The sequence below is a fragment of the Sminthopsis crassicaudata genome, chromosome 4 (genome assembly GCF_048593235.1).
Source record: "Sminthopsis crassicaudata isolate SCR6 chromosome 4, ASM4859323v1, whole genome shotgun sequence".
Taxonomy (NCBI): Eukaryota; Metazoa; Chordata; class Mammalia; order Dasyuromorphia; family Dasyuridae; genus Sminthopsis; species Sminthopsis crassicaudata.
The window spans coordinates 459,031,726-459,048,843 of record NC_133620.1 but is presented as its reverse complement, the minus strand read 5'-3'; the positions used below and the strand labels follow the sequence as shown (position 1 = coordinate 459,048,843).

The 17,118-nt window shown below is 40.4% G+C and overlaps 1 protein-coding gene across 2 annotated transcripts in view; it reads right to left on the bottom strand.

Moving 5' to 3' along the window:
• CALN1 (calneuron 1) overlaps positions 1 to 17,118 on the bottom strand; it is a 447,751-nt gene that overhangs the window by 232,046 nt on the left and 198,587 nt on the right. For both annotated transcript variants that reach the window (XM_074263986.1, XM_074263987.1), the window contains one exon: positions 3,146 to 3,289. In XM_074263986.1, coding sequence (XP_074120087.1) covers positions 3,146 to 3,289 — 144 coding nt within the window. The remainder of the gene's footprint in view (positions 1 to 3,145; positions 3,290 to 17,118) is intronic.

Genomic DNA, 17,118 nt, shown 5'->3' with positions numbered 1-17,118 from the left:
CTACATTCCATACATATACACAGTATGTATACACATATAGTATATAAATTCTATATAATACACACACATATGTATATGAATAAAAGTATTTATACTCTATATACATATTCATATACATATTATAATATGGATACTACATCTACATTCTATGTATATATAATATATATATATACTTAATATAATATACACTCTAACTTCTCTATATATACACATATATGCATATATAAATAAAATATACTCTCTCTATATATATACATACTATATATGTACTATATGTCACATGTATCCATTATATGCATATATATTTTTATTTATGTGTTTGTGATATATCTCCTCATCTTCATGCATGTCCTTTCCCTTCAATTTGATACAAACTCCTTCAGGGCAGAGATTGTTTTGTTTCAATTTTTGTAACCCCTGGGGTCTGATACAAAATGGATGCTTAATAAGTGAAATTATTAGCAGAGTTGGTACATCTCTGAAATTACACTAGATGTGGAATGTACATGGTTAGTGTGTTAAATCACTTTAAGAGCATTTATTAAGCACCTGTTATATGCCAAGCTCTATGCTAACTGTTGGGGATACAAAGAAAGGCAGAAAGCCCAGTCCCTGCCCTCAAGGGCCTCCCAGTCTAAGTGTGGGATGATGCTCAGGAGTTGAGAGCCCTGAGATCTGTCCTAAACCATACCTTCTCCATGTCCAATTAAACAAAAAAACAAACAAAATGGGTCTAGAACTGATCACATGATTTCATTTATACAGTAAATATCCTGATGAGCACACTCGTTTTCCAATGGCCAGCTGGTACTTTGTACTTTGTAGTTTCATACAACTGCCAGGAGCACTGAAGAGTTAAGGGATTTAATAATGGTCTCACAGTCCACTCTCAGCCCCCTCGTGTAGCCAACACCTCTAGGAAAAGTAGCAGTTCCATGACATCACTGAGGATTACATGGGATTAGACACTGGAGATGGATTTCAGAATTAGAAGTCACAGAAACGTCATCTACAAATGATTACCCAATCTCCTCCCCTTGAAACTCCAGTGACGGGGCTAACCATGTCACAAGGCAGTCCAGCCTGCCTTCAGAAAGTTGCAATTTTACAAAGCCTAGTTTGTGTGTGTGTATGTGTGTGTGTGTATGTTATGTGTGTGTATGTATGTATATATACATATATATGTGTGTGTATGTGTATGTGTGTATGTATGTATATATACATGTGTGTGTGTGTGTGTGTGTGTGTGTGTGTGTAGATGTAGATGTGTATATATGCAGAGAGGGAGAGCCAGAGTATCTTTTCCCACCATTTTCTCCCATTACTCCTGCTCCTATTCCTTCAAACCAAACCAAACAAATAAAATCTCTTCTCCTTGTGATAGCCTTCCAGAGTCTTAAATACAACAATCCTGTTTTTCTCCTCAAGTCTTTTTTCATAGACTTATTTTCCAATTGGTCTCCCTCCCTCACATCTCTTTCCCCTAGCCAACAAAGTGATCTAACCTTGAAATTACAGCTCACTAGTTCCTACTCCCTCTAAGCTAAAATATATACTCCTCTGGTTGACACTGAAAGCTCTTGAGCATTTAGTCTGTTCCTACATTTCCAGTCTTACATTTTCCTTCCTCTGATACTCCATGTTCCAGCTCGAGGAGAATATCTTCTGTTTTCACATCCAAATTTCCCAACTCTGAGCATCTCCACTGATGGTCTCTTGTGTCTGGAATTCTATTTCTCCTCGTTGGTTCCTTCAAAACTCAGTGTAAATCCCATCTTTGGGGAAGGGGGCTTGCTCAGTCCTCTCATTGCTAGGGTCTTCCCTCTGAGATCACCTTTTACTTACACTACATTATCTTACATATACATAGTTATTTGCATGAACTCTTCAAAAGCAGGAATTAGCTTTGGGTCTTTCTTTGTATTCTCAAGATTTAGCACAATGCCTGGCACATAAATGCTTACTAACTGACTAACTCTAAATAGTGTACCTAGCTCCTACCACTCCTCAACTGGCATGAGTTCCAACCCCCTTCCTCGTCACCTTCTCTGAATATAGTCCAGTCTGAGAAAAACATATTTTTTCAAACAGTGGGTCCCACACTATTCTCCAGATGTGGCCTGGAGTAAAATACCACAAGGTTCTAACTTTTGACCTCTTGTTCCTATTCATGTGTTTCTATTAATAAATAAATATTCATAAATGGAATGAAAATGCATTAATTGCCCCCATCTTCCCGATAAGTATTTTTGCAAGTCAGTTGACTCTCACAGCAAGGTGTACAGGACATCGTGGTGAGTCAGATTATCACCCAGAGCCAAAAGGAGAAGAACAACCAACAGCAGATCTGTGGGCTTGCCATTCTCTCCCTCCCCTTCTCTTAACTTGTCACTGGGAGATGGCTTTCCATACCACCCACATTTCAGTCCCCTTTCATAACACCACAGGCACAAAGCCTCAATTATTGGTCCTCTGAGAAATGTTAATGTCACAGAAACAACGGATTTTATCATCTACAGCTGAAAGTCATCTTAGATGCACGCCATAGGACCAAAAACTACTTTCCCATTTTACAGAGGAGAAAAAAGCAAGGTCAGCCAACCCAAATTAACCTACCCAAGGCCACAGGGCTAGTGACTGATAGAATTAGGTCTAGAATATAAGTCTCCTGATTCCAGTCTTATATTCTTCCATTAAAGCTCAACAAGGAAGTGTTGGTGCTAGCTGGAAACCAGGAAAGCCACTTATTAAATTTCCAATATACTGCGGAAATTAGCAAATGCTATAGATCAGAGCTTGATTTTGTGTTGAATGTCTAGACTTAGGAAAGTGATGAAAAAAATGTGAATTAAACTTAAGATGTGATTACATGTGATTAAAAAGTGATTAAACTTAAAAGTAATATAAGTATTTCCTGCCCTGCCTTGAAAGCTGATTCTTAAATAATTCTCTTTATTTACTATTCCACAGATACTGAGAAGAAGGATGACATGAATGGATAAAATAGAGTTTTGTTGACAGACCTGTAGAAGTAGACCACTGAGCCAGAGTAGCCCAGATGTGTAAAAAAGACTTTGCCCAGGTTTTTGCACAGACCAAAAGCTCCAGCTGGTTAGGGGGAAGGTCCCCGTGAAACAGGACTTACCGTCCATGTCCAGGCGTTGCATGATGATGGCCAACTCCACCTCACTAGGCATGTAGCCCAGGGAACGCATGGCCATGCCCAGTTCCTGCTTGGAGATGAAGCCATTCCCATCCCGGTCCAGAACTCTAAAGGCCTCACGGATTTCTGTAAAGGGAAAAACATCAAGAGGGTCAAATGGTCTTGAGGGATAGTATGCTTCCTGCTCTGCCCCTTATTTGCTCATGACCCCAAATGGGCAATTTCTTTCTGTCCCTCTGGCTGCTGCTGCTTTTGCTTCATTTGTGGAGATGAGGAGTCTGAATGGATTATTCATAGAATTCTTTTCTATTCTAACGTCATGGGTTCTATATTCTGAGGTTCCTCCCAGTTCTGATATTCTAAGTTCTAAAGTTCCTCCCATCTCTGACATCCTAAGTTCTAAGGTTCTTCCCAGTTCTGACATCCTAAGTTCTAAGGTTCCTCCCAGTTCTGACATCCTAGGTTCTAAAGTTCCTCCTAGCTCTGACATCCTAAGTTCTAAGGTTCCTCCCAGCTTTGTCACCCTAAATTCAAAATTCCTTCCAGCTCTGATATTCTAAGTTCTAAGAACATCCTAGGTTCTAAGGTTCCTCCCAAATCTGACATCCTGGGTCCTAAAGTTTCTCCCAGTTCTGACATTCTAGGTTCTAAGGTTCCTCCCAGTTCTGACATTCTGTATGCTAAGGTCCTCTCAGTTTTGACCTTCTTTGCTCTAAAACTCCTCCCATCCCCAACGCTGTAGATTTTAAAGGTCCCTCTCCAATGTGTTCATTCATCCTTGTTTGCATGCTGTTTGCTGTCTGAAGGCACCGCTTTTTGCCTCTCTCTGTATCCGCAATACTTAATGCCTGGCACAGGGTTATCACATCATAAATGCTGACTGGTGGAGCCCCAGCTCTGACACTCCAGTGGCTTCTAAACTCCTTGTCCCAGAGACCACTGTATTTTCATCATTAGATCCCCAAATGCAGGAATTTAATAAATGTTTGCTAAATTGGGAGAAAAGAGAGTCAAATGGACAAAAGCTTTTAATTGGGCTTCCCTCAGACATTGTCTGCTAACACCCTTGTCTGCTAATACCCTTCATTACTGCATAGATATGCTCTAAGCAAAGAGAAATTGGCTTCAGGTCAGACCTAAGGAAGACCTTGGGTTAGACTGGAGGCAATAAGGACAAGAGTATGTATATCCACTGAGACTATGGCAAAAAAGAGGGGGAAGAGGAAGGCTGCTGTACTGGATAGTAAGCTTTTGTGTAAAATAAAAATTAAAGTCACAATGAGAATCCATCTGGACAGCATAAATCTGTCTAACTTCTCTGAAATTCCATTCTTTCCCCCCAATCAATCCCAGGAGAGCCACAGAGAATGGACTAATCAGAGATTCCTGAACTCCAGGTCCCTAAATGTCTGCACCCATGGTCTCAAGATCAGCCCCGAGGGTAATCAATGAAAAAATACTTATTAAGCACCTACCCTAGATCTGGAGAATATAAAACAAAAATAAAACCTTTCCTGTCCTCAAGGAACATACATTCTTTCACTCTTTCTCTTTCACTCTTTTTCTATTTCCCAGAGAAATTCTGAGAAGACATAAAGAAACCAGAGTTTGTTGTTGTTTTTAATATCAACTATTAAGGGATGGGGCAAGAGTCTCATGCTAGAAATGCTCTTCCTCTCCCCCTTTGCCTCTTGAAATCTCCAGATTTCTTCTTCTCATCACTATTTCCTATCAGAGTCCTTTCTTGATTGCCCCAGTTGTTCATATCCATGCATGAATACATTTCCTATATCTCCTGAATTTATTTAACTATATTAAATATACTGTCTTTCCCAGTAGAGTGTAAGCTTCTTTTTAAAATTTATTTTATTTAATTCATTTATTTCATTATTAATTATTTTTATAAATATATATTATATATAAAAATATATATGTATACATATATAAATATATATGTATGCATATATATAAAACCATTCTTAAATAATTCCATATTAATCATTTCAGGAAAGAAAAATCAGAACAAAAGGAGAAAAACCACGAGAAAGAAAAAACAAAACAAAACAAACAAAAAGGTAAAAATAGTATGCTTTGGTTCACATTCAGTCTCTATAGTTCTCTCTCTGGATACAGATGGCATTTTCCTTTGCTTAACATCAGTTCATGTACATCTTTCCAGGATTTTCTGATATCAACCTGATCATCATTTCTTATAGCATGGTAGTATTTCATTATACTTATTTACCTCAATTTAGTCAACCATTCCTCAACTGATGGGTATCCAGAATGCAAGTTTTTTGAAAGGATTAGCTATGTCGCTTTTAAATAAATGTCCCCAGGACTCAGCACCTAGTAGGTGCTTAGTAAATTCTTAGAGGACTGATTGATTGATTGACCTGGGATATATTTTGCATTTATAGAAGGAGAGAAATCAGGGTTACAAAAGATTTTTCCAAACTTTGTTGAGGAAAGGACATAGTTGCCCATAATTCTTGGCTCTGTGGAGCCAATGAGGGCAGTGAGATTTCTTGAGAAAAATAGTAAAAGGTGTCCATCTCTGCCTTATCCTCTCACTTTCACCCTACAAAGCACAGGTTATGAAACTGGGCTCTAAACAAGAGGGCTATAAATATGTATAAAAGACCATGAACTTGGACAGGAAAAAAAAAATCACATCTTTGTTTACTTTGATTTGTTTCATTTATGACTATTTACTTTATGAATTTAAAAATAAGATTTTGAGAAAGAGTATAGAGGTCTCACCAGTCTACCAAAGGGATCTAGGATAAAAAAAAAGTCAAGAACCCCTGGTCTATCGGCTGGGTAGAAAGAGGCGATGGGTTCAAGGCCTAAGAACCCTAACCAAGACTCTGAGATTGCTAAGGCTAATCTTGTCATCATCTCATGAAGCCCCAAGCTCTGTTCTAGCCTTTGAATAAAGATTAAGGCTCTTAGGACTGTCCTCTTAGAGGAAAAAAGGATGGAGCCAGACCTTTTAAAAAGGCCCCCGTTTGCAACTTCTTGGTACTAGAAGTTGTGATGAAAGGCTTTGAAACATTATAGGAGCCCCTGTCTCCTGCTGCGGCTCTGGCTCCATCCCCCTAATTTACAGTTATGTTACAGCTATAAACAGCCTCAGATCAATAAGAGTGTCATAAAAAGGACAAAGACTTTTTATTCATTCAAAGCCTTCTTCAGTAACTCTCCCCAACCTGGCTGAACACTTGACTCTAACATAAACAAGGCTTGTTTGACCTGACAGACGGCCCACGGTCATCACGACTCCCCCATCCCATTTCTGCTGCTCTCCCCTCATCAGAATTCCCCACCCCCAGAAACCCCTCACTCTGCATCAGGTTGAAAGTCTTTGGGCCTTTTTAGGACATTGCTCGTGTCTTTCTCCACCAAAGAAACAAGTCCTCCACCACCCCATCCCCCCAACTCCACTAGAAAATCCCACAACCTAAAAGAGCCTGGGCACATGGTCAAGAGTTATATTTTTCCACGCAAGACTAAACACCAGAACTGGTCTACGATGACAATGGGGGAATGGTAGACAAAGAGAAAGATAAGGCTTTTCGACCATCTATAAACATTGATCTAACCCATGGCATTCCGAAGGCCAGATCTTTGTCCACTGGCCAATGAGTTAACAATCTACGGAAGGACTAGACCCACATCTCTCCTGAATCAGGATAAATGGATGACTTGACCATTAAACGGTACCCAAGGAATAATAAAAACAGCACATTGTAGGCTTTGTAGACATAAGAAAGAATGTACATGAGTAAAGGATCATATATTTAGAGTTAGTAGGTACTTTAGAGACCATCCTATAACCCTTTATGTATGTGTAAAAACACATGAGGAAATTGAGATCCACAGAAATGAGCCCTCCTTACCATGGATATTCAGGAAGTAAGTGCCAGAGGCAGGAGTGAAACCCAAGATTTCGGGTTCCCTAAACCTAGCACTCTCATCTCATCTCAGAACCACTGAAGAACCCAAATATGAAAAATGCTTGCATCTATCGGATCTAAGGCATGTGTAGATAAACAACGTGTTCTTTTATTCCATCAAGCTTGTGCGTTCCTGGTCCCTGCCTTATTCACAGAGAGGACAGAAGCAAGCTTGAGATTATCAGTGGCAATACCACTCGATTTTCATGAGCTCTACACCTCCACTCCACCACAGACACGTTCACACCCTTGACTCTGCCCTCACCCACAAGTGTCCGCTTTCATGTTGGCAGATTCAGAAATTCTATTCTCTGATCATTTTTATCATTCCATCTTTCCCTCTGCTTCATGATTCTTCACTTCACTGCTTCCCATCTCCCCACAGTCCAATTCATCTTTTGCACGGATACCAGAGTGATTTTCCTAAAGTGTATGTCTTTCCATGTCACTCCCCCTCTCATTAAACTCCAGGGGAGCTCTGCCTCCTCTAGGATCAGATATAAACTCCTTTGTTTGGCACTCAGAGCTCTTTAAAATCCGTCCCCAACTAGCGTTCCGATTGGTCCCCTTCACCAATCTATAACCATTCAATGACCTTGACCTTCTAACTGTTCCTTAAGATGGCTCTCCATTTCCTGCCTTGTGTCTGTGCCGATTATTCCCAGTAACTGGAATGCACTCCCTCCTCCCTTCCATCACTGAGAACTCCTTCTTAGGGAAGAGGCAGCTCATTTGCTACTTTCTCTGCAAAGCTTTTTAATCTCCCCCCACCTAGCTGCTAGTGCCCTCCTCCACAAAATCATCTTTTCTCTATTTTGTCTTTATTTGTACATACCTCTGTCTCTGTGTATTTATTGCCTCCTCCACAGAATGGGAGGCGGCTGGATGGTTCAGGGAATAGATCACAGGGCCCCAGTAAATCCAGCCTCGGGCCCTTGCTAGCTGTGTGACCCTAGGCCAGTCACTTAAGTGCTTTCTTTGCCTTGATCCACGGAGAAGGAAATGACAAATCACTCCCTTATCTTTGTCAAGAAAACCCTATGGACAGGGTGGTCCATGGTGTCATGAGGAGTCTGATACAGCTGAATAGCCACAGGGATAGTTCCCCTCTAATCTTTGAATTCCCATTACTTAATAAAGCACCTAGAACATAGTAGGTATTTAATAGTAGATTTGTTCATTGCTATTTTTGTGTTTGTCACTTTCATTTTCCCCATATATTCCCCCTTCCCCTCCATCCACATTGAGCCATTTCTTGCAACAAAGATTAAAGGGGAAGTGAGGGACTCCTTTCATCTACCAATATTTCCCATATTCCACATCCTCACTATCCTTGTTCCCCAAAGAGAGGCACATCCCCAATTCTTCTCCAGTATTGCTACTGGACATTATAATTATAAAGTTCACGTCAACAAATATTCACTGGCGATGGTTATGAAGACCCGTGAATGAGGAGGCAAAATGGCGCAGTGGAGACAATATTGAGTTCTAGCCCTCATCTGCCCCTAATTTACAATAATCATTTTAAGTCAAATCAATAAGCACCCATTAAGTACCTACTCTGTGTCAATATTGTGCAAAGCTCTGGGTCCTCTGCCCTCTGGGTCTCTGTGCCTTCTATAAAATGGGGGGATTGGACAAGTGTCCCTTTTACTTCTAAATCGATGATCTTAAGGCCTGACACTTGACCAGCTCCAAGGTCATCTAAGAGTTAACATTGTACTTTGGGGATTATAGTTCAACTGACTGAGATTTGAGATTTTTTTCCTCCCATATTTCTGCCTCACTTATCGAGAAAACTTCTCATGCTTGGGAGAAAGCAGACAGTGCTTACTAAAATCCATCTCCCTTTAAAATAGGAGTGGGGGTAGGGGGAAGGTAAGGGAACAAAAAGAACCTTAAATCCATTAAAGAGGCCTCTAGGAGATTTAATCCTGCCTGGGGAAGGCAAGCACAGGAAAACCCAAAGCTAGTTATGGAGAAGTGGGGCCTTCAGTCTGGGAATAACACATGACGTCTGCCTGGTTTTACTTTCTTTATAGTAGTACAGTGTGTAAGAAATATGCCCATAAAACCAGGCAGGGAAGTCAGAGCAGACAGGGCTCAACTGCCTCTGGCCATAGCTTGCCTACACCCAGTGCAGACATGGTCACCAGACAAGGTTTCCCCGAGCTCTGAGAGTCAGGTCTGCTGAATGTTTGTAGCAACTTAGCAAGGTTGCTGGCTTTGTCACTTGGGGATTTATGTATTCCCTCATCAGGCTAAAAGACCCCTATTTTTTTTCAGATTTATTTTAGTCTTTTGGATTGGGGGGGGGGGTTGAATTTATAAAATTTATTTTTATTGTTATTATTTTATCATATTTTAATATTATTATTTATATTATGTATAGTCTAAATTAATTATTAATTAAAATATTTAATAAATTTTTATTTATTTTATATATTATTTTATATATATTTATATATTTTTTTATATTATTTTTATATATTATTATAAAAAAAATTTTAAATAGTATTGAATATCTCCCTCATCACAATTCCCAATAGCTACAGTGGCAGAGGAATCCAGCTGAGGGCCCCACTGCGGACAAGATTCAGGGTCCCCTTCCCCAAATCCTGGAGGGAAAGAGTAGCAGGTTTGGAGACAGAGATCTGAGGGACACAAGGGACTGGGACTTAGGATGGATTGGAAGTTCAAATCCTCCCGCAGATATTTACTAGACAAGTACCCATTCTGGGTTTCATTTTTTTTTTCATCTTTAAAATAAGCAAATTTGGACTGAGGCTTTTGAAGTCCCAGTTTATGAACCACTCTGGCATATAAACTAGCTGTGCATTCTCTTTACAGCTGAGTATCACAGGGGAAAAAACAGAGGTTTTGGAAGGAAGAGTTAAATCCCATCTCTACCACTCACTGGGCAAGTTGCTAAACTCGTCTAGACCCTGGTTTCCTCATCTGAAAAATAAAAGCATCACACGAGCTGCTTTCTGAGGTCCCTTCTCTCCCCCTCTAAATCTGGGATTCTGGGATCTTCATCATTAAGCAGATGAAAAGATAGGAAAGTAAAGGGCCAGCTAAGGCTCCCACATCCCAGGAAACCGCAGGCCTGCAACACAGATCCAGTCTGGGAAATCAGCAGCAAAACAATGAGGGATTTACAACTGAACTTCAAATTACAGTTAGTGTCAACAATCTCTGGGCAATGTCTAGGCTGGGGGAAGCTCGAAGAAGTTAGCACTAAATTAGCACCATTAAAAGCCTGTGATCATTAGCACCTCCAGCGAATGGCTGACACCTCCCCAGACCTAAGAGCAAACCTCCTGCTTATTCTGCCTTAGATTTTTATGTCAGCCGATGTGGAGTCTCCCCCTGCATCCCGACAGCTCTGTTAGTGAAAGGGATGTGTTCCAAAGAGTGCTTTCTTGTCAGAAGCTTCACCACCAGACACAGAAATAGAAAGCTGAGCAACAGAGGTCCTGGGTTCAAGTCCTGCATCTGGTGCTATTTGTGTGACATTGTTCAAATTAATCTTCCTGAGCCTTAATTTCCTTATCTGTAAAATTAGTTGGTTGAGTTAGAACGTCTTTAAGGGCCCATCAGGTCTAGATCTGTTACCTAATGAAACAGAATAAAAGGCATAGTAATTTGCTCTTCCTGAGCCTTAATTTCTTTATCTGTAAAATGAGTTGATTGAATTAGAAGGCATTTGAGGTTCCTTCAGGTCTAGATCTGTTACCTAATAGAATAAAAGGCACAGGAATTTGTGAGACCTGAATCTGGAATCATCGCAGCTCCCTTAATATTGTTTTGAGTGGCCTGACTGCTGTACATCCAGAAAAGACAGGCAGGAACCTGCATGGGAGGCCAGCATTCCTTTTTAGTCTGAGGTTGGGCTCCATGATGCTCTGGAAGGGGACACAAAGTGTTCATCTAGGAGAGGATCTGATCAGTGGTCTAATGCTGACGAGAGCTGATCTAATATGGCTGAGCTCCGTCCTCCATTACTGTCTTGATAACCCTTGTTCAAGTTACTACAGAGTGTGTGACAATTCCACTACCTAGTAGAATTAACAGATTACCTGTTAAAATGTGAATTTATTGAGAAGGACTTTTTGTCTTTGTATCTTTAATACTTAGTGCAGACATGTTTAACCTCCATCAGATTGCTTGCTGTCTTGACGAGTGGGAAGAAAAAAGGAGGGAGAAAAAAGTGGAAAACAAAGTTTTACAGAAATGAATGTTGAACATTACCTTAAATATATTTGGAAAAATAAAATACTATTGAGGAAAAAATACTTAATTCAGAGCCTGGCATATCGTAAGTGCTTAATAAATGCTTGCTGATTATACTGAGTGTAAACTCTTTATACGTAAGGACTGTTTCACTTTTGTGTTTATATCTCCACTATCTAGTATAGTGCCTGACACAGTAGGTGCTTAATAAATGCTTGCTGATTATACTGAGTGTAAAATCTTTATAGGTAAGGACTGTTTCACTTTTGTGTTTATATCTCCACTATCTAGCATAATGCCTGACACAGTAGGTGCTTAATAAATGCTTGTTAACTGACTGGTTGATAGAAAGTAATTTCCTTGAATGTAGAAACCTTTTTACTTTTGTCTCTATAGTGTAAGTGTTAGTCCAATGCCTGGCACAGAGTAGTAATCTAATAAATGTCAATTTGTGAATTTTTTGTTGTTCAGTCATTTCAATTATATCTGACATTCTGTGACTCCATTTGGAGTTTTCTTGGCAGAGCAGTTTGACATTTACTTCTCCAGCTCATTTTATGGATGAGAAAACTGAGACAAGCAGGGTTAAGTGACTTACCCAAGGTCACATAGCTAATTGATTTTAGGGAAGGATCAAGAAGAGAAGCTTTTATTAAGCTTCTACTATGTGCCAGGAAATGTACTGTGTTTTACAAATATTATCCATTTTAGGGCCCACAGAAGGAGCTATAAGTATGGCAAAATTCATCCATTGGACTCACTGTGTGGGGTGCGAAAGGGGACAGCTGCCATAGACAGCATGTCACACGTCCTGAAAGAAATAATTTATTTTCTGCAAATAGAGTCGCCCAGATTCAAAGGTTAGGCTCCCATTTGGATTCATTTCTGTCCTCCTCCTTGGATTCTCAGTAATATTTTCGAGCTGACAGAGCCTTGGATAGAAATGATGGCTGTTTTATAACGTGGGAGATTTATTTTTCATTACCCCAGTTACTTTCCCTACTTACAAATTATCCACAGACTCACTGGGCTGGAGCCTGCAGCATGGGTTCCTCACAGATCCAATCATCACTGCTCCCTGAACAGCAGGCACCCAGGACTCTGCAGAGCTCTCCAAGAATGGAGATATTCCAGGAAACTCCCGCATGCTAAGAAACCGCAGGCATGCAGGGGAGATTCATTTGGGGAAGGAGCAAAAAAAAGCACGTTCCGTGCAGATGTGCAAGCTAAAGTTTGAGCTCGAGCACAATTCAACAGGACTTGGAGAGCGGCCAGCCTTAGGAGAATCACCCAGAAGTTATCGCTAAATTAGCTCCGTTAAAAGCCAGCAATCATTAGCTTCTCCGGTGGATGGATGTCACCTCCCTAGCCCCAAGAGCAGAGCCTCTGCTTATTCTGCATGAGACTGTGCTGTCGGAGCCTGAGCTTTAGCTGTATACTAATAATGCTCCTAGCAAAAGGGAATCTTCCAAAAATACATTTCTTTTTCCAAAGCTGCATTGTGTATCTCGAGCGCCTACCCCACTACCTGGCACATTGTTCTGGTTCTATTCTTCAGATCCACCTCTTCCTGATCCCATTTGGGATTATTTTGGCAGAGACACTGGAATGTCTTGCCTTTTTCTTCTTTGGCTCATTTTACAGATGGGGAAACTGAGGCACAACATAGAATCAGAAGTTCATAGATTTGAAGCTAAGAAAACGTCAAGGCCTATATTGTCCAACCTCTCATTTTACAGATGAATAAACTGAGGCCTAGGAAATGAGAAGATAAGGATTTGAGTCCCTTCCCCTCATTATTCATCCACTAGTTGTGACTAAGTACAAGCTGTTTAACCTCTAGCTTCCTCATCTGTAAAACGGGTATTATATTGCTATCTATCTCATATAGTTGTTCCAAGAAATGTGGTTTGCAAACCTTTCAGTCTATACAAATGAAACACATTAGATGAAGCCTGTGAGAAAATTTCAGGGAGGGGAAAGGGGAAGGGATTTGTCAGATATTTAAATACTAAATCAAAACTATCGAATGTTATCGAAAAGCATGAAGATAGATCTGGGGGATCTTGGAATTCAGGAAGAGGAGAAATTAGGTTAGAAGAGATCACAGAATAATAACAATAGCTCATTTTTGTATACCGCTTTCAGCTTACAACAACCCCATGAGCTAGGCAATATAAGTATTATTATTATTAGAAACTCCAATACCTAGACCAGTCACTGGCTGACATTGAATAGGTGCATCCTAAATGCTTGGTGACTGATATTTTGCAAAAGAAGGAAAGTAAAGGCTGAAGAGGCTGACCATGAGGAAACAGCCCAGGAAGGTGATTCCTGAATTATACTGTCTTCAGGAGACACAATTTGTGCTTACTAAGAGGGGCTAGAGAAGGTCTGGAAAGAGGAGGCCTATTGGAGCTAAGGCATACTTGGAACAATCAAGCAGAGAAATTTCACAAGAACATGATGGGAAACAATAGTGAGGAGATTCATGACGCTTATCAATGTGGTCATGACTTCAGAAGACCAGCCCTCAAACAGGCAGCCTGTGTCCTGGTAGAGAGGTTGGACTGCAAGTGTAGAGTGCGGCATATATTTTCAGATGTGGCTGATAGGCCTATCAACTCCTCACCCCAGCATTGAATGCCCTCCATCATCTGACTGATTCTTTCTTTCATTGAGTAATCTGCTTCTAATGTATCTTTCTAGACTGATCTCATATTACTCCTCTTCATGCATTTTACATTCTACGATATTCTAGGTTCCTATCACTGAATTAACTTTTCCATTTTCTATCTCGGTAACTTGGCTCTAGCTCTCACTCATGTGTAGAAGCACCCACCTCCGCTCATCATCTCTACCTCTTAGCACCCTTTGATGCCTTCAGGGCTTAGTTCAGGTGCCATCTTCTGAGCAAAAATGTTCAGCTGTCAGTGCTTTCTCCCTTTTCAAATGAACTTGTATTTACTTATCTGTTTATGTTTTACATTTCTGCACCTCACCCTACCCCGACCCTCTTCAAGGGAAAGAAATGTTCATTTTATTTTTTATCTTGTCCTCTGGCCTAGTGCTTGCACCTAGTACATACTTAATAAAGACATGTTGAGAATGGTGGCTAACCTTTGTTCTTTAATCAGAGATTTGGGTTTTGTTCATCACAGTAAAGTCCCTCTAATGTTCTCTGCACTCAAGACTTTGGGGGCCTAAAATATAAGACCCTTGAGGTAATGATCATAGAATGAGAGCTACCCTTAGACATAGGGGCAATTCACCCAAGGGCATCTAGTTCCTACAGCTCCTACTTCTCCTGTTCAATGAACTCTGCCTTGTATCCTAGCCACCATTGGTTTATTTTACCCTACAGGGCTTCACAAGAGTGTCAGCTTCACAAGCCGCAGCAGTGAAAACACCGATTCTCTATGCTCTTATTTGTTGGTTGTAGGAAGTTCCAGTGTGGGAGAAAGGTGACTGTCTCCTAGAGGTTACTAATAGCAACTGCTGCCTTCTGGCCCTTGCAGCTCACCTGTGCTAGTTCTTTTCTCTTCTAAGAAGCATCATGGTGCTATATTCGTACTCCATCCCTTAGTTTTCACATCTACAAAGATGAGGGGGTTAGACTAAGTGATCTTGGAGGTCTCTTCTAGATCAACGATCCTAAGATCCTTCCTATCTACTTCTTAAACTGAGTGAGAACCAGTCTCAGAGGGCTCTCTCTCCTACAGCAAGAATATAAAGTCTGAATTTCTCTTTAATTGGGTCAAGAATGGAATGATGTAATTGGTTAATCAAATAAAGGAATCAGAGTTCCTAGAACTTTAAACAGCAAAGGAAAGAAGTTATGTGGTGAAGGACCTCTAGGCTCAGCAGCATCTTGAGGAGGTAGACCCTTTTATCTATAACTGAGGTCAGCAAGACTAGGAGGGAGAGAGTTATCTGGGGGGGACTCCAAAGGGGGTGTCTCTCACACACATACACACACACACACACACACACACACACACTGACCATGTCATCATAGACCTCTAGGAGACAATGCATCCAATAGGAATAGAGACAGATAAGTTTAAGACATAAAAAAGCAAAGCTAGGTACTAAGACAGCCACCCACGAAAGGAAAAAAAAACTTTCCAGACCATGGCCAGAGGGAAATGTTGCTATGTACTCATAAATAAAAGACTTTCAGTAATAAGAGGAATGAGTTTGTCCACTCACTTTCTCTACATTTAGAGCCCTCTTTCCCATAGACCTGGATATTTGTGAAACAGAATAAATCAGAATTTTAGGGGAACATTTTGTATCAGTTGTTCTTATTATATTACCTTCATAAATGCCTTTTACTTTTTTTAAGATAATGATGTCTACTGGGCAATTGAAATGGAAAACTCACCGGTGAGGGCCCATGGATAATAGTATTAGAAAAACCATCCCCTGATTTCAGAAAGGCCTGGAAAGACTTACATGAACTGATGCTGAGTGAAATGAGAAGAACTAGGAGATCATTGTACACTTCAACAACAATACTGTATGAGGATGTATTCTGATGGACGTGGCCCTCTTCAACAATGAGATGAACCAATCAATTCCAATAGAGCAGTGATGAACTGAACCAGCCACACCCAGCGAAAGAGCTCTGGGAGATGACTATGAACCACTACATAGAATTCCCAATCCCTCTATTTTTGTCCACCTGCATTTTTTATTTCCTTCACAGGCTAATCATACACTGTTTCAAAGTCTGATTCTTTTTGTGCAGCAAAACAACTGTATGGACATGTATACATATATTGTATTTAACTTATACTTTAACATATTTAACATGTATTGGTCAACCTGCCATCTTGGGGGGGGAGGAAGGAGGGGAAAAATTGGAACAAAAGGCTTGGCAATTGTCAGTGTTGTAAAATTACCCATGCATATATCTGGTAAATAAAAAGCTATAATAAAAAAAATAAATAAAGAAAAGAAAAAACATCCCCTCAAGGTTACTACAAGAATCATGAGTGGCAAAGAGGTAGTCAGTTTCTGGGGAAATCGTTGGCCAATATAAATGCGAGTTGGGCAAGAAGCCCAAAAGCAGTGGTACATAAGGAATTATTTCTCTCCCTAGACTAGGTGAGAAAAGGAAAGCTACCCTCCCAGAATAACTAAGAGAAACTAAAACTCCCAGAGTTTTTCAATGAGCTTGCTTAAACAGAAATTAATTTGTGATGGGGCTTGTAGGCAAAGAAAAGCCACAGCTCAAGCTTGTGGAAAATTCCCAAACAATAAGAGACCTCAGCACACAAATGCTCAGAACAAGAAGTTGGGAGGAGGTGCTGTCCAGAGTAATTTTGCGATTGGAAGCAACTCTAAAGATTAATAGAGGTACCAATGAAATGAAATTGGAATATGTAATTGAAGGAAAATTAATGGCATGAGTGGGTATGAAAAGGTGGAGAGAATAAATTCTCAGCCCTCACTCCCTCTAGGGAGCTGATGGGTAAATAAAAGCAATAAGGTCATGCCAAGCCTGAAGGCAATTTCTCCATCCCAAGAAGTAGCCTCATTCCAAAAGGCATGACACTGTGATGAATGAGACCCCAGCTAGAGAGAGAGGCAGCTTCTGCGCCTGGGGGATACCTCCCAGGAAAGCACAAGGATCACTTAGAAAAACAAGGGATTTTCCTTGCAGAAGTTCATTTGTTTGAGGGCCTACTCTATCTTATTACAAACTGCCTCTGCTCCAGAAATGTCTCCTCCTTGGCGCCTCTGCCTATCCTG